This window comes from Schistocerca piceifrons, chromosome 4, assembly GCF_021461385.2.
Source record: "Schistocerca piceifrons isolate TAMUIC-IGC-003096 chromosome 4, iqSchPice1.1, whole genome shotgun sequence".
Lineage (NCBI taxonomy): Eukaryota > Metazoa > Arthropoda > Insecta > Orthoptera > Acrididae > Schistocerca > Schistocerca piceifrons.
The window spans coordinates 320,281,689-320,296,481 of record NC_060141.1 but is presented as its reverse complement, the minus strand read 5'-3'; the positions used below and the strand labels follow the sequence as shown (position 1 = coordinate 320,296,481).

Sequence of the window (14,793 nt, the reverse complement as noted above, 5' to 3'; positions counted from 1 at the left end):
CTGGATTCCTTGCCGACGTCTTTCACGCAACTGGACACTACAACGTGAGTTTACGTATTACCGTGTTCTCACAATGCTCGTTCTTGTCAGGGGGTCCGCCGTTACCACCAACAACGAACAAGAAACCACAGCCTGTTATGGTCACAGTACACTTAGTTTCTGAACATGCCTCATACAACGATTCGTCCTCGCATTTGGATGCAATATTGTGCTCTTCTCTGCAATTTCTTTACAATATCGCAGGACCATCCCGTAAATCTTGACAAGACTGTACAAATCGTAGCTCCGGTTCCTAAACCTTATCAATGGGAGTGCTACGCGTTTCACGAGTCCATACTGAAAAATCCAGAGCATTAAGGTCAGGTGTTCTTGGAGGGTAAGGTACGGGCTCAGCGCGACCTATCCATCTTGGACCACATTGGCGCGTTAATTTTTAATTCGCCTGATTAGCGTAGACGGCTGCCATTCGCAGGTCCCGGGTTCGACACCCGGTACTGCGAAGCATTTTTAGTTGTTGGGAAAACTGGTACAGGTTGCAGTCAGCCTCGTGATGCCAGTTGCGAAACTACTAGAAGGAGAAATAGTGGCTCCACGGTCTGGGAAGCTGGCAAAACGTACAGAAGAGAGGTGTGATGACCATATGCCTCTCGATACTGGTCGACATCCCCTGGGCATTCAAGGCACTGGAGAGGAGATGCCTTCTTACATCAATACAAAAATTTGCCTGTGCCCCGTTACGTATGTAACACATTTCCAAATCATAATTTGGGCCTAATTATATGGGGACTTCATCGATAAACTTACTTTCAAATTTATGTATACTAATTAGAACGATATTTCATACGGGTAAGCAAGCACATATTCGCAATTACCTCGCAGATGCTCACTTGCAGATCCGTGTTTGCTGGAACATTTCTACTTCTGTTCTAGTTTAATTTCATTCGTGTCAGCTTTCGCTATTAATTATGATACAGCCTGTAGAATCTGCAAACGCCTCTGCGGCGTATACCAGTATTATTTTCGGTGTATTCCAGTATTATTTTCCGCTGCTCCCCCGTTTCTATTTGTGAACACTCTCTATCTCGAAGCCAAAATTTACGGTTTTTTAATTTCTGGGCCTTTACCCGAAATGTGTGAGCAAGTAATGTTTTATGGCTTGTTTTGGCATATCCGCTCTCCGAATGTTTCGAGTAAGCTATTACGTGATATAACTTTACGGTCGCGTCGCCCATTGGAATTTGTTGAACTTGTATGTTCGTCACAGATCGTCAACTCCTCAGAAACCTCTCTTATTCTGTTAATGAATATTGATAAGGGTCTCAGATAGACAAAAAGTTATCAGACATCCTTTATGGATGATTTTCCCTTTCTTAAATTTCTTCCAGTAAATATGTATATCCCGGAGACAGTAGTTCTCGATGACCCTATTGCAGACATTTCAGCAGTGTATTGTACAGGGCAGACTTCGTTGTTGACATTGGTTTACTGACCGCCTGCAAGCGTTAAGGTTAACGCTCCTGTAATTTTTATCAGCTTTTTAGCTTTGAAACTTTTTTGATACGTGTCCGTTTCGCGTCTCAGATTATGGTTTCCAGCGATCTTTGTTTCATCTGCGCAGATTTTACAGATCACACCTATTGGCGACAATTTTTTAGCAACGTGGTTTGCATGCGGGTGTCGCAGTGCAGTCGCCAAGAATACATAATACGAAACAGATGATTCGGTACAGTGGATCTAGATCGTCCAGTACGTATCAAGTTAACAGAGACAACCTGATTTCTGAACGAATGGCTCTTGTCCCCCAGAACTGTTACCGACGGAAGAAATAATGCAAATGAAAGGAAATGATCGTAAACAGGATATTAGTGGCTAATATCATACAGACGTTTACTATTGCTTGCCTTAAGAGTTGAAGGTCCTCTAGTAGACGTTGCGCGTCATACTGCCCACATTATCGTTTGTTCAAAAAATGGCTCGGAGCACTATGGGACTTAACATCTGTGGTCATCAGTCCCCTAGAACTTAGAACTACTTAAACCTAACCAACCTAAGGACATCACATACATCCATGCCCGAGGCAGGATTCGAACCTGCGACCGTAGCAGTCCCGCGGTTCCGGACTGAGCGCCTAGAACTGCTAGACCACCTCGGCCGGCCCATTATCGTTTGTACTGACACGTTTATCGTTTGGTTTCGTGAAGAAGACAGCAAACATTACTCGACTTTTCGTTTCTCGTCAATATAAAATTTTCAGTAAAATACATCCAACTTTGGTTCAGAGCCTCGCAGACGCTTTTGTTTCTGTTTATAAGGAAGAAATCAACAGTATTCATGTTTTTCATGTTTCCGTCGAGTAGCCCTGTGTAGCCTACTGTCTTTTAGCCGCTGTTTAGGTCTTCCATTCATTTCTCGTTTAACATTCCGTTAAATTCGCAGTTAGCGTTGTAGCGCTTGTAACTAGAAACTTCCTAGGGCTTTTAGAACTATGTTTTGATCAATGTTTCCAGTCTTTTCTTACTACTGCGGAAAGAGAAGGCTAATTCACTTAACAGCCGAATATCCTCTCGTAAACATAGGAACTAATAGATGCCACTGTTACTAATTCTAATGAATACTCAAGGCTTATGAAAGGAAGAGTTGACATCGGGATTGTTAAATATGGCGAAAGATATTGGAAGAGTCTGTCTTAGCACTGTTAAAGAAAACACGCACACATTTCCTTGAAGTGGAACCATGAAAAACCAATAACAATACGGCCGGAGAGGAAATTACCACCGCCCGTCTCGAATACGGACCCAATGACGTCAACACGGTGTGTTTCCTCTCGTTTCAGATCATTAGAGATGACCATAACTATGCGAAAAGGAAAGGAAATATCAAATGTATTCCACGCAAGCCGCATCACTATTTGGTGGAGGGGACTTCAGGGAACACTGTTCCCCCCCCCCCCCCCCCCCTTCCTAGTTTCATTCGCCGATGGCGCGTGGGGAGAATGACTGACGATAGGCCTCCGTATCATGAGCGCCAAGTGACTTCTTTGTCTAGTCGTAGTCATTTTGCGAGATCTATGTGGGAGGAAGCAACATGGTGCTCGACTCCGAACGTACACGGTCCCAGAATTTCGGTAGTAAATCTCTGTAATACAGATCGTCTCTTGTTGCGTCTGCCATCGGATTTCGCTGAGCATCTCTGTAAGGCTCTTAGTTATACCTTTTCTCTCTCTCTATCTCTCTCTCTATCTATCTCTCTCTCTCTATATCTCTCTCTCTCTCTCTCTCTCTCTCTCTCTATATATATATATATATATATATATATATATATATCCCCTCCCCCCTATCATTTCAACATAGTGTTTAGAATAATAAACAATTCTCAAGAGTCAGTTGAACTAGTGTTTTGTAAGCCACTTAGTTCTTGCATGAATGACTTTTCCTTAAGGTTCCCTCCGTGAATATGAGCCGTGCTTCTGCTTTTCGTGCCAGCACCTCAACAGATACATGCTTGAACATTAACACAGGTGTTATTGACCACGAACGGCACTAGTGCAATGTTCTCAAAACGTAGGACGTGTAGTAGTCGTCAGAACGCTGTTCTATGTGGCATATAGTGCATTATGTCGGTGCTAAGTGAATTCGGACGTGAGCAAATTGGTGGTGCTCTCGTAACCAAGGTATCCTAAGCGTTCGGTGTTTAAAAAAGCAGATTTACACCGCATACAAGGAAAGCTGGAAAACATTGTCCTCTAAGTCACAACGTTGACGAAAGTGGGTGCCGGGCGATCAAGATGGGCGGTCATTGAAGAGGTTTGTGACGAGAAATGAGAGGACGACAGCTGCAAAAGTTACTGCATAACTGAATGTATGAAACCTGTCAGCACCAATACAACACGAAGAGAGCTCCATAAGCAGGGAATTGCTGGGCAAACTAGAATTCCAAAACCACTCATAAACGTTGCAATTATCCGTAAGAGGAAAACACGGTGCCGAAGCCATAAAACTTCAACTCTGCAGCGACGAAAGAAAGTCATTTTCTCGGATGAGTCTTGTTTCCAACTTATGGCCGAGTTTACGTTCCAAGAGTGAAATATGGCTGGAATTCGGTGATGATTTGGGCGAACATATCGTGGTATTAAATGGGCCCAATCGTTTTTATGTAAGGTTAGATTATTGCCTAGGTTTAAATATGCTCATTTTGGCTCATCAGTTCCATCCCAGGGTACAGTGTTTGATCCCCAAACGTGATGCTGTGTTCCAAGGCGACAGGATTCCCGTTCACAAGGCTCGCATGGTCTATGACTGCTTTTGTGAGCACGAGGATGAGCTGTGAGCTGTCCCATCTCTCCTGGCCAACATTCGCCAGATCTCAGTATTATTGAGCCTTTTTGGTCAACTTTGGAGAGAATGCGTGATCGCTACACACCTCCATCATCGATACCTGAGCTTGCCACTATTTTGCAGGAATAATTGCATAAGATTCCCTTAAAAACCATACAGGACCTGTATTTATCCATCCAGAGCTGATTTGAATGCCAATGACTTACCTATCTCGCATTAGGTATGGTAATATGGTTTGTGTTTTTGCCCACCCTGCTCGGGTACGACGTTTGTACTGCGTTGATACGTGCCCTAAACAGAGGCTACCCACTAAATGCGAAGCACTGATGCAGATTTTACGCGTTTCGAAGGACGAATACATATTAATTTTGAATAAAATACTATCTGTGGAATGTCAGCATGGGTTAACAATAACAATAAACGAATATAAGGGAAGTTTTGGAGTCATGTGGCCTGACCACGATGTCCTCTGCTTAACGGTACAGGCTTCTCTCACCTGCCGCAGTCAGATTTCGACATAGACCCCCCCCCCCCCCCCCCCAGTCCTATTTAAACTAGCTGCAATTCGACATCTAATGGGCTGGTCTGCTTCCGCCAATATATAATATATAAACCGCCAATGGGAGCTCCCACTGTGTTGTCAGTTTCACTGCGCAAAGCATTATCTTCGCCGGTTCTCAGAAGCCTGGCCATTGACTTGGTTAGGGACACTATAAAAAATCAGTAGCATACGTTAATTACAGAATTTTTACATGATTTTTGCAAGAGATACACGCTTTAAAATTAATACCTGTGACGAGTTAGAAGCAGGCTATGTTGGGAGGGGGGGAGGGAGAGGCAGGGAGGGGGAGGGAGAGGCAGGGAGGGGGAGGAACATGCAGCAGTTGCTGGAAACTTGTACAAGCAAAAGCAATGCGATTCGCAACTTTGAAAACAAATGTTGGCGAACGAGATAGTCTGGTAATCAACGAAATGAAAGTATTTCAGTGAGGTCAACAGTTTTGGAGAAATGGTGAGATAAGTTTGAAGATGTTTCGCTGAAAGAAAAATATCACGTGTTTTAAAAGAATTTCGTTGGCCCTAATTAAAAATAGAGGTATGACCTTTTAGAGACATTACAGAAGTTTATACCGTACATGATTTTTGTACAAGACAATGTCTTTAAAGCGATTTTCTGTCGTCTTGAAGCGCTGTTGCTTCTGGGTGCAGATAGTGCAACGTCGTATCTTTGAAGATTAAAACGTCAGATGCCAGTTATAGTGCAGCAGCAAGCGCACATTTCTGTGTAGCGGCTGTGGGCTGGGGTTGGGGTGACATGTCGGGAAGGCATTGTGTTTGCGCGAGACTGGGCTTCTAGGTCGAGGTGCGAATGTAGGTGAACAGGCGACCCGGGTGGAGCAGCCGCCGTGTTCCGTTGTGTCACGACCACCAAGAGCCCTCCCTTCGATTTGTACCTTCGGTAGTATGAAGCGACTGTCATGTTGTACTTCGGCAGATCTACTACTAGTCGCTAAAGGGTTGTGGCGATCAGTAATACCTCTGTCGATCTGTTGTTAATGATGTAGCTGTCTTGTTAAATAAGAAGCATTTTCTTGATGGTTGCTTCTGTGGTCTAGTTATTGGCATTACTGACTTATGACGGGGAGATCACTGATTTGACTACCAAAAACCACCTCAGTATTTTTTTCTGTGGTGAAAAATTGTGGAACGGAATACATCTAGCCTTGTGAGGCTAAATAAAGATCTTCTTGATCAAATAAGCAGCGAAACTGACATGTAAGCCGCTGAAGTGACATCAACTCGAAAAGATAAGAGCCAGACGACATTTATACTTCCTTGATGTTCTGCAAAATACATAGTGTTCTGGTTATATATATGTAATAACTTGAGGGGCAATTGAGATAATTATTGGTAGTTTGTTTCTACAAATATGGTAGCTCAGAAAGTTTTCTGCATTTGCTCGCGGCACCGCGCGCGCATTCGCGTAACTGCTTCGTTCACGTAAACGCTGGTCAGTAGCCATGTGGAGCATAACAGAAGGTCTTCTGTGTGCTTTCTCTCGCGGAGCTAAAGTCCATTACTCAGGTACAACGTAATATTCGGCGTGAGCATGGAATGCGAACAACTGAAGACATTCCCACGTAAAAAATCAAGAAATGTTTGTTTTTGATATCGGGCCACCATGCCAAGCACGCAGTTCCTCCCAGCGGAGCCCGCCTAAGTCAAGCAAGCAAGTGTACCAGACATCACTTCGTGATCTACCAGATCTGCCTCATCACATTTGTGCAGCTACCGGAAATATTACGCCTGCAGTGCTGCAAAACATTTCGAGAGAATTGGAATAGAGATCAGATGTCTGTCGCGCCAGCAGTGGTGCCCATATCGACGAGTATTAGGCCTGTAAGAAATAGCCTGACGGCTTGGCCGATGGCAGGTGTGATTGCTTGCGAATGGGGGCTAGGACCCCGGAATTAGTAGCAATTTTTTTAAATGAAATAATAATAAAAGTTTATTAAACACACAGTTAATTCAACACCCGGCCAGAGAGTCGCCGCTTCCGGTATTTGGGCAGGTGCGCCGGCCCCGGATCGAACCATCCGGCGGATCAACGACAAAGGTCTGCGTGCTGGCATACTTGTATGTAGTTTTCAGGCGGTTTCCCACATTCCAGTAGGCGAATACCGGGCTGGTACCCAAGTACCACTCACGTACACAGTTCCCAAAAATTTCGAAAACGTCCGCACACCTTCACGTGGATACACTATACACAGACAGTTCGGATACACATATTCCGTCCCGGCAGGGTGAGAGGGTTTGGAAGGGGGGGGGGGGGGGTGATAACGGGATGGCGACTGGACGCACATGAGGCCATCCCTTAAATCAACCAACCGACCCCGCGTAGTTGCGGGCAAAGCCTCGTTCGTCCGGCTGCTGCTTCTCTCTTCCCAGATCCTGATGCACTTTGTTGTTGCGTCTTGATTTTGATAGGAGAAAACGAAAGATGAATAGTATAAAACCAAAAAGTATCTGTGAGCGCAATTCGGGGTCCGCGCCGTAGATTTTCCTTGAAAACCTCAGAATAAATTCACAACTGTTTTGTATTAATCTATAATGTCAGTTTATGGATGTCCATCTTATTGCACGGTCGAGGGACTTCAGCTGATGTTATTTATTACCTGTGGTGGTACTCTTTCTGGCTGAAATGGCTCTGAGGACTATAGGACTTAACATCTGTGGTCATCAGTCCCCTAGAACTTAGAACTACTTAAACCTAACTAACCTAAGGACAGCACAAACATCCATGCCCGAGGCAGGATTCGAACCTGCGACCGTAGCAGTCGCGCGGTTCCGGACTGCGCGCCTAGAACCGCTAGACCACCGCGGCCGGCGGTACTCTTTCTCATATAATCTGTAATTTGTCAGTCTCTTGTCCGCCTCAATAGCTGAGTCGCCAGCATGGCAGAATAACGGTACATACAGGTAATTCGTAACAAAAACACGCCTGTGCTGGTACGGTGACGTCATAGGGAAACAAATAGTGGGCGACAAATGCATATAGACATGATATACCCTTTGAGAGCTCAGCCATTCGTTATGTATTATTAGTCTGGTAGTTATTAGCGACTCAAATCTGAAGGTATTGTGTCACACAAGAAAGTTCGAAAGATGGGCGAATAGACGTTTTCACGTCCATAAAAGCAGTGTAGCTGTGGAACTTTGTGGTCCTCGGTCGAAGTGATGGACGGAAGGGGTGGTGGGGAGGAAGGGGCTTGTTAAAGACACTGTAAGAGGTAGGCTCCATTCCCCCCCCCCCCCATCCTTAAACGGCATCTCCCGCCTGAGCCGCCGTAGTGAATCACGCGGCGCTCGCCTTGGGCATTGGTGAGGCGCCCCCGCAACCAGTTCCCTCTCGTCTTCCCGTCCCTGGCGGCCGCAGCGCCGCGACCTGTTCCCGTTCACACCAGACTCGCAGCGCCGCTTGCCGCGTGCACGCCGCCGCCTGGCTAACTGGCTCGTGTTTCTGTTTGCCTGCTGTGCACGGCTCGCCTCACCTCGCGTCTCCACTTGGCACTCTCAGCGACTCCGCTGGCCGACATGCCGACTGGGCTAGGGGCGTCGTACAGGTCGCTATCCGACGACGTGTACAAGACGACGACTGTGGCCGAGAACAGGTTCAGCGTGCTAGAGTCTGTGAAGAAGGCGTTCAGCCTGGCGGGCGCGGGTTCGGGCCCGCGCCGCTCCGAGCCGCTGCTGTCCGCGCAGGTGCACGGCCAGCCGCAGCCGCACGCCGCCGCGCAGCACGCCAGGTAACCCACACTCTCTTTCTCTCCTACTAACAAGCCAAGAACGCGCGCCTCCGGTACAAGTAAGTATTCCTGTTTGTGGCATCACACGCGAAACCCTTGTCAACTTCCTCGTTGCCATAATTCTCATCAGCTGCTTTAATAGCTATAGTTCGGTTTAAATTAGTCGGCTCGACTGCTTCCGCCACTAGTTACCAGTGATAGAAGCAGAAGGAACTTTATGTGTGCCCTAGGGAAGCATGTTGGAACTCTTCTTGCTGATGCTGTAAATTAATGACGGTAATACTTGTAACCTCAGACATTCCGGTTATGATGCAATTGTCTACAGAGTGATCAAAAAGTCCCATTTGCATGTCCACATATTAATAGAAGGTCGCATTGTATCAATGTGGGATCATGACAGAGGACAAATTTGAGATGGTATGACTATTGTTTATTCCTGAGAGTATGTGTGTGCACCATCGTTTTAATAAGAGTACGATTTTCTTCCGTATACAATGGGAAATTCTCCTCAACATTGTTGGCGTCATTACAGTAAATGCATGTCCCAACAGTCATTGAGATAGTCTCAATGGCTATAGCATACTTGGCTGGTGCTCTGTCCTGCTGGAACCATTTGCGAACGATCGGCCCAGATCTTGCAGGTGTGAAATAAACTAATCACTTAAGGTGGTGCAGTACCGCAGTGTGTCTCACAGTACCGTCAAATAAGAACCTACCAAATGAGTTGCAGACATTGCAGCATAGATCATGACATGTGGTAGATTGTGTTCAAGCTCTTCATAAGTGTGTTTTATTTACTCCAGAAATAAATTTCTCGCTTAAGCACTTTGATAAATTTCACACTTGTCTGAGAAAAACACTTTCCCCCTGGAAGTGAGGGTTGTAAAGACATTGAGCATTCGCCCCCAATCCTGATAACATTTTTGCACGTTATCACTCACTTCGTCTACAAAGGTTTAAATGCCTTAAACTTCAAATCATTCTTCATATGTTTTTTTTTATAATGTCCAATATGGAGCTTCCAATTCCTGTTACCTCTTACAAACGAACTTTAGGTGAACATTTGATAGATACTGCAGCCTCTACACATGTTTCAGTTGTGTTTGTGGTCATCGTGAGCCAGGCTTGTCTTTTATGTAACCAGATGCAACAAGCTATTTCGCCCACCGTAAAACTGTTGGCTCTTCTTGGAAAGATTTCTGTAAAACTTAACAGTAAAATGATGTTCAATATCTGTCATTGATTTTTCTGTGTGGGATCATTAGTGAGCCCATGTGCTCATTACAATATGTTCCTCCATGGTGTATGTTGTTTCTTATTGTTGAAGGTGCTGATTTACATAAATCCCTCTTCAGTTGTAAATTTCTTTATTCTCACATGACCGGTTTTGGACTGTTATGAACCCATCCTCTGGTGTTGTAGCTGTGTTGTAGTCCCCGAGCGCCGCATGTACCAGGCGCGGTGTGCTGCCTATATGCGCAGAACAGGGAGTCATATTGGGCATAGAGGCTTTGTGATCACTCTGCATAACGAAGTAGTAAACGCTGTGCAAGTATCCACTTTCATTTCGATAAGATTTGAAAGTGATACAAAAATTGACAGCTTGTTTAGAATATGTAGAAATGTAAAATCGTGCACATTACAAAAGAAAAAAAAATTCAGTATCCTATGACTACATCAATTACATACAGTTCGTGCAAGTGAACTCTTGTAATACCTGAGTGTGACAATACATAGAGGTATGAAAGGGAATGTTCCCATCAGCTAAACTGTAACTAAGACAAGTGGTAGGCATTTCATTTTTCCAGTATCCTGCCTGTCAGTGTACAAAGGAGAATGCTTGTGTATCACTCATGTGTCCATCTTAAAATATTTTTAAATTGTATGAAACATACACCACATATCAATTACAGCAAATTTTGAATGTGCACATGAATGACGACAGGTTTCTTTGACTCGCAGGAGAGTGCCAACTCAGGTTTTTCAAAATTTTTGTGACACTCTTGCTATTTATGTAGACACTAACTATCCCATGAAAGTCTAATTAAAAAGTTTAACAATCAGTATTAGGTGAAAAATCCAAGACCTATTCTTCAGCTAACTGCATATAGCCCCCATAAGAATCATGAAGACAAGATTAGACTAAATGGCAGATATTTATTAATTTACCATAGACAAAGATACGTTCACTATAAAATGCTTGTGTATTACAGATGAATTTACGTACTGTTTCAGGTCTTCATAGTCCATTCCATATGAGAGAATTCACATTATTGTGGTCAGCCTTTCATTTGATGTTACAACTTCTCTTGTAATTTTACTCCATTTTTAAATAGATGTTGGTGTGAAAGATACTTGGTTTAAATAAGTCTCTCCCTTGTTACTGAAGTAATTCTATCTTTCATGATGATATAACTTCAAATACAGGGTAACTTAATATGAGCTTAAATTTTTCATTTGATTAAGCCATCTTTATAGCTCAAGTAATGTTTCGTGTCTCCTTTTTTTTTTTTGTTTTTCCACATCATAACAGCAAAGCACATAGTGGACCAAGCGCCACATAATATTCGAAGCATAAACAAGTGCTTGTACAAGTGTGCTTGGACTTTGTGAAGGCAAAGGAAATTTGTGGATGTTTCCACAAAATGCTGGCTTTTGCATGCTTTCCAGCTTGCAGTTAAATTTGTTGCCATCATATTTGGCTTGAGGTACAAGACCTAGTACCCCAAAATTTTAAGAATCAGTATCACGAAATGTCAGATCTTTAGTACAAGGCAGGAGATTTTTCTGTAGTTATTCATTTTTTAAATGTGGCCTCCGCTTTATGCTTTCTTGAATGAGTGATTCCATTCATGATCTCATCTGCAAAAGATCCACCCATGAGAGCAATAAACAGCATAGTAAGATTACAGCCACAAACTTTCTTAGTTGTGGTGTAGATGGCTCTGAGGGGACATTTTCAGACTGCTACCAACTAAGACTTCTTCTCATTGAAGAAGTTCTGCCACTGACTGCATGAAAGACCATAAGTTTTTCTGCTTCTACATCTACTCTACACCTTCTCTGGCATATTTTGTCATCCATTTATGTTATATTCACCAGTTTTTAACTATTGCAAGGTATCCTGAAAGAGTAACATCTTTCACATCTAAATCTATATTCTGCAAACCACTGTGAAGTGCATGGCAGAGGGTATGTCTCATTGGACTAAATAATTACGGTTTCTTCCCTTTCCATTCGCGTGTGAAGCATGGGAAGAATAATTGTTTAAATGCCCCTGTGTGTGCTGTTATTAATCTAATCGTGCCCTCATGGTACCTATATGAATGATACATAGGGTATTTAGCATATTCGTAGAGCCGTAGTTTAAAACCATTTTTTTAAACTTTGTACGTATGCTTCCTCGGATTGGTAAATGTCTATCTTAAAGAGTCTTCCAGTTAAGTTTCTTGAGAATCTCTCTGTGTGCCTCCCATGGGTCTCACAAGACTGTGACTGTTCATGCTGCCCATCTCTGTATACATAAATGTCCCCTGCTGGTACTATTTGGTATGGGTCCGACACACTTGAGCAGTATTCTAGGATGGGTTGCATGAGTGATTTGTAAGCAATCTTCTTTGTGGACTTACTGCATTTCCTCAGTTTTCTGCAAATAAACCGAACTCCATCACGTGCTTTACCCATGACTGAGCCTTTATGATCGTTCTATTTCATATCCCTACAGTGTGTTACACCTAGGTGTTCCTATGAGTTGGCCAATTCCAACAGTGATTCATTCTTACCATAGTTGTAGGATATTATTTTTTTTTGTTTTGTGAAGTGCACAGTTTTACACTTTCAGCATTTAAAGCAATTACCAATTGTTGCACCACTTTGAAATCTTATCAGTATCTGATGGAATATTTATGCCGCTTCTTTCAGACACTACAGCATTACAGATAATTGCATCATCTACAAAAAGGATGGTACTAGTAATACTGTCTACCAGGTCATTTATATTCAACATGAGCAGCAAGGCTTCCAACGCACTTCCCGGCAGCACATCTGTTTCTAAATATGTTGTATCTTTTGATTATAACTTTTCCATTAGATGAGTTACAGCCCCTTTTTTATGAATTTGGGATACTCTATTCCATCACCTCTTGTTTTTTGTTTACTTTCCATGGTTAGTGCTCATCTCACATCCCACCCATAATTCAAAATGGCACACACAATAATTAGTCTTTTTGTTTTGAAATGTCCAAAGCTTTGGTGATGAAAAGCAAATACAAAAAATAATCTCTTACTGTTACACCATTTTCACAGTTAATACTTAAAGTAAAATGCACCTCTCCATATGTTCTTATATTCGTATTGTCACCTGTTTTCTGCACCTTTAATCACCGTGTATGGAATACCAAATTGTACACTTTATCTGCAATTACAGTTATTGAGACATCTTTCATGTTAATCATCTTCAAAAAAGTACAGCCACATATCAGTTAGGTATCCAATTAATTAACTACTGAAACTGGGGATGGTTGACCCTTTGTAAACTTTGGACAAATTTTCATTTGTGATGAACTTTCTAAATTAGGTTTTTTACCCTTTAAAGCAGTAAGAACAAAAATAATTTTACAGGTGACTTACATTTTAGATTTGTACATGTTGTGCAACAACCTAATTATTTGACATCTACTGTCTTCCGTATGCCAAAATATTTTCTCCTTGCACTCTTGAGAGAGTATTAAGCATGTAGAGGACACCTAGTATTTCATGCATTATCACTTCACAAAAACCTGTAGATATCTTCAACTACTTATATTTTGTAAGATATTACCTTCATTTGTTGGCACCATTGATGTGTGAAACTTGCTGTTTCTCTTTTCAAGTACCCAATGACTTCCTTGTAGTTAAACACATTCCATAGTTCATCAGCACAGTGACTAAAGTACATTTTAACTAATTGTAGTTACGTGCAAAAGTCTGATTTGCCATATAGGTCCTTACTTAATCATCAGTCCATGGCAATCTTCCTATGGCAGAAAGTTAGAGCTGAACAGCTTACTAAGTGTGCAGTAGATGCCATTTCATAACACACTTAGGCACTGAAACTAATTCCTTACCCCTATGAGGTACTTTGATGAGTGTTAGTGTGAGCAAGCTACCATCTACATATCCACAAATTAGCCACTGCTAGTTGAAATCCAGTTGTATGCCACTAAGCAAAGACTTCAGTCTGACAGAAGCTGCATGAAAACTATTAAGTCAGGATGAATGGACAAGTCTTCCTTCTGTGTGACATATAACTTTGTTCACAGGCAATTATGCTACCACTTTCTACATCTATATTCGGCAAACCACTGTGAGGTGCATGTCCAAGGGTACATCCCATTGTACCAGTTAATAGTGTTTCTTCCCGTTCCATTCATGTAGGGAGCATGGTAAAAATGACTGTTTGAATGCCTCTGTGCTTATAATAATTATTCTAACCTCATGATCCCTGTGTGAGTGATTCTTAGGGGCTGTAGTGTATTCCTTGTCATCCTTTAAAGCTGGTTTCTGAAACTTTAATTGACTTTCTCAGGACAGTTTCTGTATCTTAGTCTTCCAGTTCAGTCACTTCAGTGTCTCTCTGCGCTCTCCCATGAGTCAAACAAATGTGTAACCATTCATGCTGTCCCTCTGTATACATGTCAAATGTCCCATATTAGTCCTATTTGGTATGAGTCCCACAAACTTGAGCAATATTCTAGAACTGGTTGCAAAAGCGATTTGTAAGCAGTATCTTTTGTTGACTGGTTTATTGGTAGAGTAGTGGGGAAGCGCAATCAAAGTCTACCACCTGCTTTACCCATAACTGATCCTGTGGGATCATTCCATTTCATATCCTTACAAAATGTTACACCCAGTTATTTGTACAAGATTGGTTTGAAAAGTTCTCAGAACAGAATAGGAAAAAATTACGTACGTCACTGAAACATTTATTTTTCAATGTAGTCTCCTTGTAGATTGGTTGAACAATGTTCCAGTGCCTTGATCCTATCTGGAAAAAGTTTCCCCCAGGCCTGCAAAATAGTTGTCAGCTACAGCTATCAATTCTTCGGGGAAGTGAACCTTCGTCCACAAAGAAAAATTTTCAGTTTTGGGAAGAGATGGAAGTCTGACGGAGC

The 14,793-nt window shown here is 42.6% G+C and overlaps 1 protein-coding gene across 6 annotated transcripts in view; it reads left to right on the top strand.

The window, feature by feature from the left end:
* LOC124795329 (protein NDRG3) overlaps window positions 1–14,793 on the top strand; it is a 547,589-nt gene that overhangs the window by 152,894 nt on the left and 379,902 nt on the right. For 3 of the 6 annotated variants that reach the window (XM_047259307.1, XM_047259306.1, XM_047259308.1), the window contains exon 2: window positions 8,413–8,641. The exons of the other annotated variants lie outside the window; for them this stretch is intronic. In XM_047259307.1, coding sequence (XP_047115263.1) covers window positions 8,430–8,641 — 212 coding nt within the window. In that variant the 5' untranslated portion in view covers window positions 8,413–8,429. The remainder of the gene's footprint in view (window positions 1–8,412; window positions 8,642–14,793) is intronic. 6 annotated transcript variants of the gene reach the window in all.